The sequence below is a fragment of the Geotrypetes seraphini genome, chromosome 15, assembly GCF_902459505.1.
Source record: "Geotrypetes seraphini chromosome 15, aGeoSer1.1, whole genome shotgun sequence".
NCBI classification, from domain to species: Eukaryota; Metazoa; Chordata; class Amphibia; order Gymnophiona; family Dermophiidae; genus Geotrypetes; species Geotrypetes seraphini.
Genome location: NC_047098.1, coordinates 18397759 through 18411524, shown reverse-complemented (window position 1 = coordinate 18411524; position 13766 = coordinate 18397759). Strand labels below are relative to the sequence as shown.

The window sequence follows — 13766 nt, the reverse complement described above, 5'->3', positions numbered from 1 at the left end:
GAAACCTTAGATGCCATCTCTGTGCAGAATGAGAAAAGTGGCTCTGCAAAAGGAGCCTATTCAAGGCAAAGGATAAAACCCTTTAAAACTACCTTTAAGCAGCATATGTTCCCTACCCGCAATTTTCAACTTGGCCAAAGGCATTTGGTGAATATTCTTGGAGAGGAGTCCAAGCCTAAGGGCAGAACTTTGTATTGAAAAGTGTTGATGTGCAATTCGAAATCTCAGAAACTTTCTGTAAGAATTATGAATTGGTACATGGGTATAAGCTTCTTTTGGATCTAGAGAGCATAGATAATCTTTTTGATCCAATAATGGGTATAGAGTTCATAGGGATAACATTTGAAACTTTTCTCTGATTGGGAATTTGTTTAGGTCTCAGAGGTCGAGAATTGGACATTGACCTCCCATCTTCTTTGGGATAAGAAAATACCTGGAGTAGAACTCCTGATTTCTCTGAGGGGGTGGGGGGGACTACCTCTATGGCATTTTGTTGAAGCAGAACCTCTATTTCCTGAAGAAGAGATGTCTGCTGCGGATTGAAAGAGGACTCTCTTGGAGGATGATCTGGAGGAATGGTGAGAAAATGAAGAGATTAACCTTCCTTGATGACTTTGAGAACCCACAAGTCGATTGTTATCAAGAGTCCAACGTTGATGGTAGATTTGTAGATGACCTCCGATTGGATGAGGGAGAGGCTGAGAAAGAGGAATAGCAGCTATACTCTCGAGTATGCATTTGAGGAGCTGCTGTCTGAGCTTTCTGAGACCATCAATGTGAAGATTGATATCTTGAATGTCGTCTAGAAAGGGAACGATGATGTCTCACAGGAGATCCCTGAGGAGTTCGATGCTCCAATGGATAGCTGACAGTGGTACCTTGAGACATTGTAAAGCTATGCTCAAGCTGGGCCGGTACCGAGGGAATCAATGCTAGCACCGGAATGCAGTGCAATTTGAATATATTACCGAGCTCCCTCTGGAAGAACTCATCATCGAGTTTCTCCCTGAAAGAAGGCACCGGTACTGATGGCTTAACAGTTGGTACCATCGGTGCAGCAGGTTGTCTTGGAGTGGGTGACCTCGATGAGGATGCACACCATATAGGAGAGACAACCTGTGAAGCTGGAGAGTGGTGGCGTCGTTGTTTAGTCTGCATCAAGTGACTCGATGCTGTAGAGACCTGCAATGCTTGTTTGGAAGTGGGTGGCTTCTTAGCTGGCTTTCCAGATGATGTCGAAACTGAAGCCTGTAAAGATTTGGCTATATCCATAGCAGTGCTGAACTGCTCCTGTTAAGTGTGATAGGCTTTAAGACAGAGGGACTTTAAAGTTGAACAGTGAAAACAAGTTTTAATTCTGTGTTCAGGGCCTAATCACTGCAGACACCATTTATGAGGGTCTGCAGCAGAAATAGACTGCTGACACTTGTCACACTTTTTAAAACCCATCAACAATTTCGACATATATGGAAAAATTACTTCAGCGACATTGAACTCAATTGTCGCTGGATGTACAAGGGAAAAGAAAAATACATTAAAAAAGAAAAAAAATATGCGAAAGCAGGAAGGCAAACTTAGGCTAAAAGGAGTCCAGCTAAATAGTACTTCTTCGCTCCAAAGAAAACAAATAACTGAGGTGCCACAAGTCTCAGTGGGTGGGAAGGCAGTCGCCATAGCATGGTGCAGGCAGTCGTGAAGTTTCTTCAAAAAACTTAAAGTGACAGTTTATTTTTCAGACTGTCCATACTGTGGATGAAGTCACCCACATGTGAGAATATGCTGCCTACTTGTCCCAGGATAATGAATGTATAGTCAATCACCCTATGTATTAAAGGCTTGGGTGAAGAACCAGGCTTTCATTTATTTATGTATTTAATTCATTTTCTCTCCCGTTCTCCTCAACAAGCTCAGAACTGCTTCCTGAAGTAGAGGTAGTCTGGAGTTAGATGTAGCCCCTCTGGGAGTAAATTCAAAGCGTTGGAGCTACTCTTTGAGAAGGCTTGCTGGCGGGTAACACATGGTACCATTTTTTTTGATGAAGGTACAGATAGTGATACTCCTTGAGAGGACCTCAGAGGTCTCGATGGTGTACAAAGGGTTAGCTTGTTCTTTAAGTATTCTGGACCATTTTTTCTGAGGACCTTGAAAATCAAATATAGCAATTTAAATTTAGCCATGTTAAGCACTGGCGGCCAGTATAGTTTGTGAAGGAAAGATGTGAAGTGCTCACGCCTCTTGCAGCCTTCTATCAGTCGTGCTACAGCATTCTGAATTAGTTGCAGCTGATGAAAAATGTTTGGTTAGATCAGTATCCAAGCCATTGCAGTAGTCTAATTGTGATGTTATCACGGCAAGGACCACTGTGGTCAGACTTGTTTTTTCAATATATGGAGAAAGATTTCATAGCTGTCAAAGATGATAGAGACAATTTTTAAAGGTAGTTTGAATTTGCATGAGTCAGAACTGAATACAGTAGATATCCATTATAAATCTCTCTCATGCATTCATTGTGGCAGTCCTGAAAGCCCGACAAATAAAGTGTGCCTCCAGGAGAGTTAGCTATAACAGTATTTTCTAACAGTTCCTTGCTTACTCAGATGAAGCTAACTGAGCTTATAATAAAAGCTGCAATGACTCAGTTTGACCTAACAACTCTGATTTTCTTCCTAATAATGTTTTTAGAATTCTGAATAACTCACACTGTTTGTAATAAACATGGACACTTCCAGTCATATGTGGATTTTTTTTTTTTTTTTGCTTTAAAAATTAGCAGCCAGAAGGTACACATTAACTCCTAATTTCTAAAAAGTCCTAAAACTCGCATGCACAATTTAACTGAATAACAAGCAAATTGGTGCCAATAATTAGGATCCTAACTAGCAATTATTGCCACTAATTGGTTTTAATTACCGTATATACTTGAATATAAGTCGAGACCCCCATTTTTCTGCTCAAAAAGGAGGAAAAATGGTTGACTCGAATATAAGACATGGCCTTAATATTCAAATGCCCTGGCCAGGATCTGCACCCAGCCCCCACCTCACTCTCTCCCTCCCCTGCACCCAGCCCCCCTCTCTTCCAGGCTCCACACCCAGCTGCCTTCCCTCCCAGGCTCTGCACCCCGCCCCCCTCGAGGCCAGTAGCTGATTGTCTCTCGCAGCAGCCAATCAGCCAGCGGCCTCGAACAGAGCAGGAGGGCTGTTACTCCATGTACCGGCTAGCTACCAGGAACCCGAAAGGTACGTGGCAGAGGAGGGTGGGAGATGTGGTTGTCAATTTCAGCAGGCACAGGAGGCAAAAGGGATACCTCTAGTCCCATCCATCGTGAGGCCACCGAGGAGTTGGGAGTGTGTTGGGGATGCAGGGGGATTTGGATAGGATAGGAGAAGGGGGATAGGATAGGAGAAGGGGGATCCCTCATGTCCCAGCCATTAAACCACCAGGTCTTGTGGCAGGCCCTGTGGAGGCCTGCAATAGGTCCGGGAGGGAGGCGGGTAGGCAATGGCCCAAATATAAGCCAAGACCCTCATTTTCGGGCCCAAAAATATTGGCTTTTATTTGAGTATATACGGTAAAATTTACACATGTAAATTTAGGAGAATTTTATGCACGTCCAAAAAGGGGCATGGAAATGGGAGGGTTACAGGTGGGTTGGGTGCCTATTTATTTATTCATTCATTCAATTTTTTATACTGTTCTCCTAGGACAGCTCAGAATGGTATACATTAATTTATTCAGGTACTCAAGCATTTTTCCTATCCGTCCCAGTGGCCTCACAATCTATCTAATGCACCTAGGGCAATAAGAGGATTAAGTGATGTGCCCAGAGTCACAAGGAACAGTGTGGGTTTCAAGCCACAACCTCAGGGTGCTGAGGCTGTAGTTTTAACCATTGCATCACACTCTCCCCAATTACACACGTAGTCATAGAATAATGGGGGATACGCACGTAATTTAGGTATGAGGATTTACACCACTTTTCTGTTGATGTAAGGCATGGCTCCCGGGACTAAGTACTATTCTATAAACATCGCACAACTTTAAATACTGTTTATAGAATAGCGCTCAAAGGGGGGTGGGGTGGGGGGAAGAGATTAGCGACAATTTTTTTAGGCACAATTTATAGAATCTTTTATTTTAAATTTCAAAACAAAGATTACCATACCAGTGCCAGTGTACAGTTTTTCTTCTATGCAACCTCCAAACATCTCTGAACAAAACTCCCCTTCCTTCCTTCCTAGAGGAAGAGATCTTCAGCTGGCAGGGCTTTGGGAAGCCCACCAATTTATATTTTGCATTTGGGTAGGAGGCATGGGGCATAGCAGGAAGAAAATTTAGTGCCCATCATTTTATTGGACTAATACATTTCTTACTTAGCTTTCAGAGGTTAAAACCTCTTTCTTCAGATCAGTAAACTATACTGCTGTTACAGTATTCCTGTCCTGACCCCAGGAAAGGAGTCATGGTCTCTGAATTTGTAAAAAAATGTATTAAAATTAAACAGTATCATCTTTCCATTTTTTTATTAATAAACGATTATCAACACAGCTACAATAATACCTTATCCTAAAGCAAAAATAAATAAATAAAACAAATAGAAATTTTTTTTCTACCTTTGTTGTCTAGTTTCTGCTTTCCTCATCTTCTCATCATTCTCTTCCTTTCATCCACTGTCTACTCTTCCAGAAAATGTTTGTTTCCCTCTACCATCTCTGCTCCTGCCCCCTCCCCCCCTTGGTCTGGCATCCATCACCTTCCCTCTGTTTCCCTCATAGTCTGGCATCTCTCTCCTTCCATCTCTCCTTCTCTCCCCCCCTGTGGTTTTTAGCATCTCTCTTCTCATTTCCTTCACTCAAATGCAATATCTGTGTGTCCTACCCCGTTCTTTGCCATCTCTCTCCTCTCTCTTCCCTTTCCTTTTCTTCTCTGGTTTTCCTTCTCTATTTTCTGCCTCTATCTAAATTAAATTCTTTCTTACTATTCAGCCCTCAGTTTCCCTCTTTTCACTGTGTCTACTCACAGCTTGCCACCCCTTTCCTTCACCCCTCCACTATCTCACTAACTATATTCCCCAGCCAGCATGTGGGAAAGCAGTAGCAGTGGTGAGGAGGTGAGGGCTGGGCACAAGTTCTCCTCACATCCATCATCTGCCATGCTCCCTTGTCTCCCTTCTCCCCACTTTCATCATCTGCCCTGCCAGTTTCTTCCCACATTCATCATCTGCCCTGCTCCCTTCTGTCTCCCTTCTCTCCACTTCCATTATCTGTCCTGCCCCTTTCTTCCCACATCCATCATCTGCCCTGCTCTGCCTTGTCCCCTTCTCTCTCTCCCTCCACCCCAGGCACATCTCACCACTCACCTTTCACTCTGATTTTTTTTTAGAACAGCGACGCCCCCCCCCCTATTGACAGAAAGTAAGACAAACAAGCAACACCGGTAAGAAAGGCAACGGAAACTGTAATTTTGCAAGCAATGCTGCTTGCCCAAAGCTCCCCTCTGATGCACCCAGGTGGAAACAGGAAGCTGCATCAGAGGGAAGCTTTGGGCAAGCAGCACCGCTTGCAAAATTACAGTTCCTATTGCCTTTCTTACCCGCGTTGCTTGTTTGTCTTACTTTCTGTCGATGATGCGCCGCTTTGCCGATCAGGGGGAGGGGGGCCGCATTGCCGATCAATGCTGGAGGGGCCTATAGCCGTTTTGAAAAAGAATGTTGATCCCTTCATCGGGCCCCCCTGACCATTTCGGGCCCTAGGCACATGCCTACTGGGCCTATTGGTTAATCCGGCCCTGCATCTCGGTGGTTTGTTGGCTGAATTTTATAAACTGTTGCAGGATCAAATTTCTTTACCTTTACAGACTTATTTTGCTTGGGTCCTGCAGTGGGGGTTCTTTCCATTACATGCCAATCTTTCTACTATCATCTGTTTTGCCAAAACATGGGAAGGACCCTTCGATGTTGGAATCTTATTGGCCTATATCAACTTTGAGCTGAAACCATTGACTATATGCATCCATCTAGAAATTGAGTTAAGACCTGCAGCCCTAAATGCATAAATTTGTGCATATTTTAAAAACTGAACATGCAGATTTCAAAAAGAATCTTCATACATCTCCAAATCTCTTCAAATACTTCAAGCTAGTTGGAAGGAGACCATGTGTCACAAGGGAAAAATAAAGGCACACTGTTTTTTGGATATTGTTTCTATTACTGCACTTTTATGTTTCTGCTGAAAATTTAAACATTGTATGAACCCTAAGGGATAGACCAGAAGCTAACCCAAGTTTCCTTGCATGTCCTGGTGTTTGAAAGGCTTCAAACAAAATGTTAGACTGCCACCTAGTGCTATGTTAATAATAACCAAATTCTCCCGCCTATTTATAAACATACAAGCAAAGATCTGGGCAAAACATGTTACAGCAGCCAAAGTTCCCCCCACCATCACCATTTTTTGTTTGCTATCAATATTTTATACAGATCTTTAGAATTGAATATTATTTCCACTTTGATTCAGCAGTTAGAATTCTCAGATTCAAAGATGTTATAAAATGCAAATAACTGATCATTCCTGATCCAAGAGAGATTAATAATTAATACTATCTTGATGACTGAGCAGAGAAATGCAAAAATTAAGCCACTGCTTCTATCTGCCCTCAGAAAGAAAAAATTCATATCTCTTGTACCTTAACAGAAATCTTAGCCGTAGCACTTAACTTGATTTATTTGTAACCTTGTTCAGAATTTGCAGGTCAGGCAAAGGGGGGAAAAAAATGAAAGGCTGCACATGGAAGACAAATTCAGCTGCTATGTGTTTAGAGAAGCATGTACCTTCTGTGCAAAGTTAGCAAAAGGAACAGAGAAAAAAGCCCAACCTTGATCTTTACAAACAGATGGCACTAACTGCCATAATAGGAAGAAACATTTGGAAAGTTGTTAAAAATAAATGTGTGAAGTTATGTTAATGTTTCTATGCAAATAATTCTATTCTTTTCTTTGGGACTAAGTATATGACCAATAAGAATTCCCCAGCCATTGGCATTCTCACTTTAGAACAAGTGATTTGTATAATTCTAAGTTTGTCTTTTGTGCTGCACTTTCAAAAGTAGCCATAGTGAATTCTCCCCACCCCCCACCTTCCCTTCTTGTGCTTTCTTTCTTTCTTTTTTAACATTTCTTGGACGTGTAATGCATTGTGAGTCATTTCTTATCCTGTTGATTTAGGAATAGTTGCTCAGGGTTTTTAACCTTTGCTTATTAGTTTAGATCCAATGCACATAAGAGATGACTTGTATACCTCATAAACAGATCCGTCCGAGCAAAGCAATATACCATGCCCCTTTCTCTGGTCCATGACCCAGTGTCCTTCATATTGATCTCCATTCCTGAGAAGACAAGAGAAATGTTGCTTTAAAAAAAACACAAAAAACACAACACAACAACAGTCCAGAATGCTTAACGCACTGTGCAATCAAGAGATCTGCATTTGAAAATGAATATGACACAGTTTTGTTTGGGATGTCTATGAGGGCCAAAAGTCAAATCTCCTTGAATAATAAGCTGTTAATGATTTTAACAGGAGTTGTCATCCAACAAATAACACACAATTGGAAAGACTATAGAGGGTTGAACTACTGTTTCTGGTTCGGTGTGTCATGTGTATGAAATGGAAAGAACATTGGCGGTTAGAAAAGGTTATTTTAAGAAATTTAAAGATGTGTGGGGACCATTAATAGATTACTATAATAAATAATTGTATTTATCCCCATTTAGTATGTATATGGTGGGAGGGTGGGTGGGTGGGTTTTATGAAAATGTGATAAGGTAATTACAAATATATTGGAAAGGGAGGGATGGGAGGTAATTTATAGTATAAGATGACTGTAGAGTTTCAAGTGAAGAATGTATATTATGACTTGATTTATTGTACACTTGTTTTCATATTTTAAAAATGAATAAAGATATATATAAAAAAAAAAAAAAAAGAAAATGAATGAACAGCCTAAGCAGAAAATCAACTCAGGGCAATGGAGGATTGCACAAAAAGAATTCTTTGAAACATTCCTGCAAAATCTCATCTAAATGATCTCAAGTTTGACGGTTTCATATGATATCATAACTACTGATAAAGTCAAATCCTTGGGCTCCTAGGGGCTTTCACAAAATTGCTAGAGATTTTATACAGATGTTCCTAGATATCCAGGTGTACTAGACAGTGTTGCAGTTTGAACTTCACTTCTGCATCTCCCTTCCTTTTCCATGGCTGTATATCAAAGTGTTACCTGAATAGCTGGAAACTGGCAGTTTTGTTCATTTGTCTCGGAGCAAAGATGGCATATTCCCAAATGAGAAGTGCATAAGTTTGATAGACTGTCACTTTGATGAATCCTGTCCTCCGCAAATAAACCCGATGCTCATATATGGTCTCTTGGCTGCACACATACTTGCTCATGTGTTTGGATGGCACAATGCCTGTTTAACTTGCAAGGTAGTATGGGACTTGAATGAGGTAAACTGTAGGTGCCAAGCACAGATGGGTAGCCTGTAGAACACTGCATGCAATCACCTCTTCTCTAGGATGTCCTTGCACTACCACATTAGTACCACATGTCTCTTTACACTTGATCACACCTGTCAACATTTGTGTGCCAATCTGGGATATGCGAGTGGTAGAGGAATAAGAAACATAGGGGCTGCAGGAATTATGTGACTGCCAGACAGACAGCTTGCAAGGGGGGGGGGGCCTGATAAACCCATTCATAACACATGGGGTATTAAAATCATATGGAGCATAAGATAACTCAAACATTTTGTATAGCGGAGAACCAATAGCACACAAATGGGGCAGATTGCATGATAAAGAAGTGAAAAGAACAAAGTCCACAGAATAAACTGGGAATTCAGAGTGAGATCAAGGGTAGTCAGTGAATAAAGAAACTACTAAATTGGACTTGCTGTTTATCTATATTATATGAAGAGATACTTTGATTATATTGTTCTAGATTTACTCATATTTGTGGTGTGTGAGACACAGTTAAAGGTTAAAAAGAAAACCCACAGAAGCATATCACTTTGCTATAATACGACTGTCAGGAAGTAGTGTAGTAGTGTCAGGAAAGATCTGGATAGTGATCAGTCAATAGAAACTGATCACATTATGCTGACCTGAAGTCCCAGAAGCATGATCTATTGACCTCTTCCAGTAAAATAATTTCTGTACGAGGGAACATCATATATAATAAAATGCTAGAGCGCGCATGCGCTCTCGAAAATTCGTGCGGTGTGGCGCCGTAAGGTGTGCTTCTGTGGCAACATTCTAACCTCACGGCACATGCGGGGGCTGAAGGCACGCGGCTGTGCTCTCTTCTTGTCCTCGGCGCGTCACCGCCCGCCCTCACTCACCGCTGCCTCTCACTCGCTGCCTGCCCGCATTCTCGACGTGTCACCTCACTCGCCGCTGCCGCCGCCGCTGATCTTCTTCAGAGCAGCCTGCGATCATGGCCGGCTTTAAAGAACTTCGCAGGCTGCTCTCCAACCTCAGTAGCACGCTCCCTCTGACGCACGGGATCGCGTCAGAGGGAACATGCTACCGAGTTGGAGAGCAGCCTGCGAGATTCGCTAAAGCCGGCCACCACGATCGCAGGCTGCTTTGAAGAGGAGCAGGCCAGAAGACGCCGGGATGGAGAGGAGGGTAAGAAGGGGATCAATACCGGGAGCCAGGGGGAGAGGGAAAGGGAAAGGGGGTTGCTTTGGGGGGAGGGGTGTGCTGGGGGGAGACAGAAGGGGCCATGGATAGGGAGAGGGAAAGGGGGCTGCTTTGGGGGGGAAGTGTGCTGGGGACAGCTTTGCTCTGGGAGGAGTCAGAAGAGGCCATGGAGAGATAGGGAGAGGGAAAGGGGGCTACTTTGGGGGGGGGGAGGTGTGCTGGGGACAGACAGCTTTGCTCTGGGGGGAAGACAGAAGGGGCCATGGAGAGACAGGGAGAGGGAAAGGGGGCTGCTTTGGGGGGGAGGGGTGTGCTGGGGGGAGACAGAAGGGGCCATGGAGAGATAGGGAGAGGTGTGCTGGGGATAGACAGCTTTGCTCGGGGGGGGGGAGGAGACAGAAGGATACAGACAGTGGCCAAGGAGAGAGAGATAAAGAAACACAGACAGACAGACAGACAGACAGACAGATCTATTCTAGCACCCGTTAATGTAACGGGCTTAAAGACTAGTTTCTATATAAAGCACTTAGACTGATGGATAAAAATGTATGATCCACCAACTATATTGGTGGAAGCCAAAGGAAAGAACAGGAGCAAATATGGGCCAGCCCACATCACATCAAGGAAGTAATGCTATCAAATACGCACCAACATTTGGACTCCAAGAACACACATAAACAACAGGAATACTAGCATATATACACAAGCAGTGTCATAGGAAACCAAGATTCACCCCCCCCCCCATTCAGAGGGGTCAAACAGGTCTTGGCACAATTAGGGGGGTAATAGGCTCAGATCTAGGAAGGGAGATGGCTGCTAGGCTCTGCTGGACACACTGTATTGTAAATATTTATTTTTTAGTATTTAGATACCACTTATAGCCTAAGTGGTTTACATTCAGGTACTCAAGCTTTTTTTTCCCTATCTGGCCTGGTGGGCACCCCTCTAACATCTGGGAGGATGATGTTCCCAGAGACACCCAGACAAAGAAGATTGGGGGAAGGGGATGAGTCTCCTCATAAAAGCAGTTAATGAATCTTAATAATAATTTAACTGCAAACATTTAAACTTTATACAGAAATCTAGAATTTTACTAAAACAAGAAAAATAATATGGGCTTTCGCCTGCTTCCTGACATGGAGATGATCTTGTTTTTGTGTCAAGCCTGTCTGTGTGTTCATTTCAAAGCATGGAGGCTAATCTGGAGAAGGCTTATTGGTGGAAGTTCTCCCAGGGGAGCCAGGACGGTTTATATGACTTAATTCAGGTATTCAAGTATTTTTCCCGGTCTGTCCCGGTGCGCTCACAATCTATCTAATATACCTGGGGCATTGGGGGACCAAGTGACCTGCCCAAGGTCATAAGGAGCAGTGTTTGTCAGAATCCACAACCTCAGGGTGCCGAGAATGCAGCTTCAACCCCTGCACCACACTCTCAGATACAGAATGGCAGGAGATAGCACGGCAAACATTGTCTGACAGGGATGGCACAACATAGTTAACAAAACATGGTAAAACATGACATGACAAACATGGTATGGTGAGAAATAGTATGGTAGGCCTAGTATTACAAAGCCTGAGTAACATAGAATGACACGACTTGGCAAAATCGGTAAGGTAAGCTTGCGTGATGAAACACAGCATAGAAGACATGGAAGAGCAAATACTGTGTGGCAGACATGGCATGAAAGACTGAAGCATGGTAGACAGTGTGGCACACATAATATGATAAATACAGCACATAGGCAAAACCAAAACAAAGAAAACTGCAGACAATAGTACAATGATGCAGGCAAAGTTTATTATAACAATAGATAAAATGCGGTTAAAAGCAACACCTAAAAACAAACAAGTGGACCAGACAAGGTCCGTGTTTCGAAAAACCCGCCTTCATCAGGGGTCCCAAATGAAGAAAGAATGAGTTAAAACTGCAAAAAAGCTATTATCTGTATAGGGAGAGCTCCGGGAAAAGAGTCTGTGCAAGTCTTGCTGAAAAGTTGAAAAAGAACGCCGCGGGAAAACAGCTTAAATAGGTGGAGTCTAAGAAAGTGGCTCAATGAACAGTAACTGCTATGAATCTTATAGGAATTATATTATTCATGTATAGATATGAGATGGGGGTGGGATATAAATCTTTTAGTTATATATTATTATGGAATTATCAAGTGATAATGTAATATGTTGTGTTCATATTTTAATGTACACTTGATGTATATGTTAAAATGAATAAAGATTTGAAAAAAAAAAAGGCTCTCAATCTGATACAATCCCTCCATACGTTCTAAAACAATGGGATAGCTCACATTTACCAGCAGGTGGAGATAGAGAAACTGATTAACAGGTGTTCTTATTGGCTGGCACTCCTCCTGTCTCATCAGTATAGCTCCTTGCCCAAGCACATTTAACCATCAATAGGCATAGCATGTAAAAAACTTCTTTCCCAGAACACATCGGAAACAGCAACGATACAGAATACAACCATTATCAACAACCAATCACTAAAACAGTTCTTTTCGATCTTCGGTTCTCATATGCATGATCTAGTTAAAATCAGTCTGTCCTCGGGTTCTATACCCAAGGCCTGGAAAAAATCCACAATTTATCCAATTATCAAAGATTATAAGACAAGCGCTTCTGAAAAATCCAATTATCGTCCGATTGCCAACATTACATTCTTGGCCAAACTCATGGAAAAAATAGTCTTTAACCAGGTTTCTGAATTTGTGGAAAAAACAAATACAAATGAACTACATCCCAACCAAATGGATTTTAGACAACACTACTCAACAGAATACTCCCTAATAGGGCTGATTTCTACCATCCTTTATCATTTGGATCACCACAAATCAGCTTCGACACTATTGATCATAACTTATTCTTACATCGTCTTCGATCAATAGGTATAACTGAACAAATATTGGACTGGTTTACTTCATATCTTGCAGATCGTTCTTCCACTGTTGTCTTTAACAAAACATCATCTGATCAGTTCTCCAACGAGTTTGGTATACCATAAGGATCTATACTTTCACCACTTTTATTTAACATCTTTTTAGCACTACTACTTAGAGGAGATATGATAGAAACTTACAAGATCATGAAGGGAATAGAGAAGGTAGAGAGGGACAGATTCTTCAGACTGGCAGGGGCAACAAAAACTAGAAGGCACTCAAAAAAATTGAAGGGAGACAGATTCAAAACAAATGCTAGGAAGTTCTTCTTCACTCAGAGGGTGGTGGACACCTGGAATTCGCTTCCAGAAGAGGTGGTAGAGCAGAGTATGATTTTGGGTTTCAAAATGGGATTGGACGAGTTCCTGAAGGAGAGGGTTACTATACAGTACAAATTGCTTTAGAGTAATAGATCACTTACAGGTCGTTGACCTGGGGGGCCGCCGCAGGAGCGGACTGCCGGGCATGATGGACCTATGGTCTGACTCGGAAGAGGCGATGCTTATGTTCTTATGTCAATCTATTGGATTTACTATATTTGCATATGCAGACGATATTCAACTAGGGCATCAGATAGATCCTGAGAATCCAAATGAAATACTTGAAATTAACTAAAAATGAACAAATCAGGAATTGGCTGAATGAGAATATATTGGCATTGAACATTAACAAATCTAAAACTATCCCCCTCCTTTACTAATGCGTTGCGCAGATTTTATGAGCATCGGAGAAGATAAAATTTGTCCTCAAGCTGGTCACTTCTGGCTGCAAGTTGTAGAAAGTAACAGCCTTGGTGAAACTGGCTGCTACTGCTGCTTCGGTAAGTGAGGGGGGTCTAGGAGGCTAGACCTGAGCAGAGGAAGGAGGAGGGGACCATGTGTATTTGGGCCTGTGGAAGGAAAGTCCAGCAGGGTGTAGGGCAGGGGAGATGGATGGATGCTGGACTCATAAGTGTGGCGACAAGGGAGGGGAGAGAGAAAATGACCCAGACAGAAGGGAAGAACAGATGCTGGACCTACAAGTGGGGGTGGAGGGATGACAGAGTGAGGTGGGAAGGGAGAAAACTATTTTTACAGTAATTCTCAAGCAACTAGAAACTACAATTATCTGGTTTC

The 13766-nt window shown here is 42.4% G+C and overlaps 1 protein-coding gene across 1 annotated transcript in view; it reads right to left on the bottom strand.

The window, feature by feature from the left end:
• Positions 1 to 13766, bottom strand: part of MORN1 (MORN repeat containing 1) — a 180966-nt gene that overhangs the window by 150416 nt on the left and 16784 nt on the right. The window contains exon 6 of the mRNA XM_033922591.1: positions 7293 to 7380. Within this exon, the coding sequence (XP_033778482.1) occupies positions 7293 to 7380 (88 nt within the window). The remainder of the gene's footprint in view (positions 1 to 7292; positions 7381 to 13766) is intronic.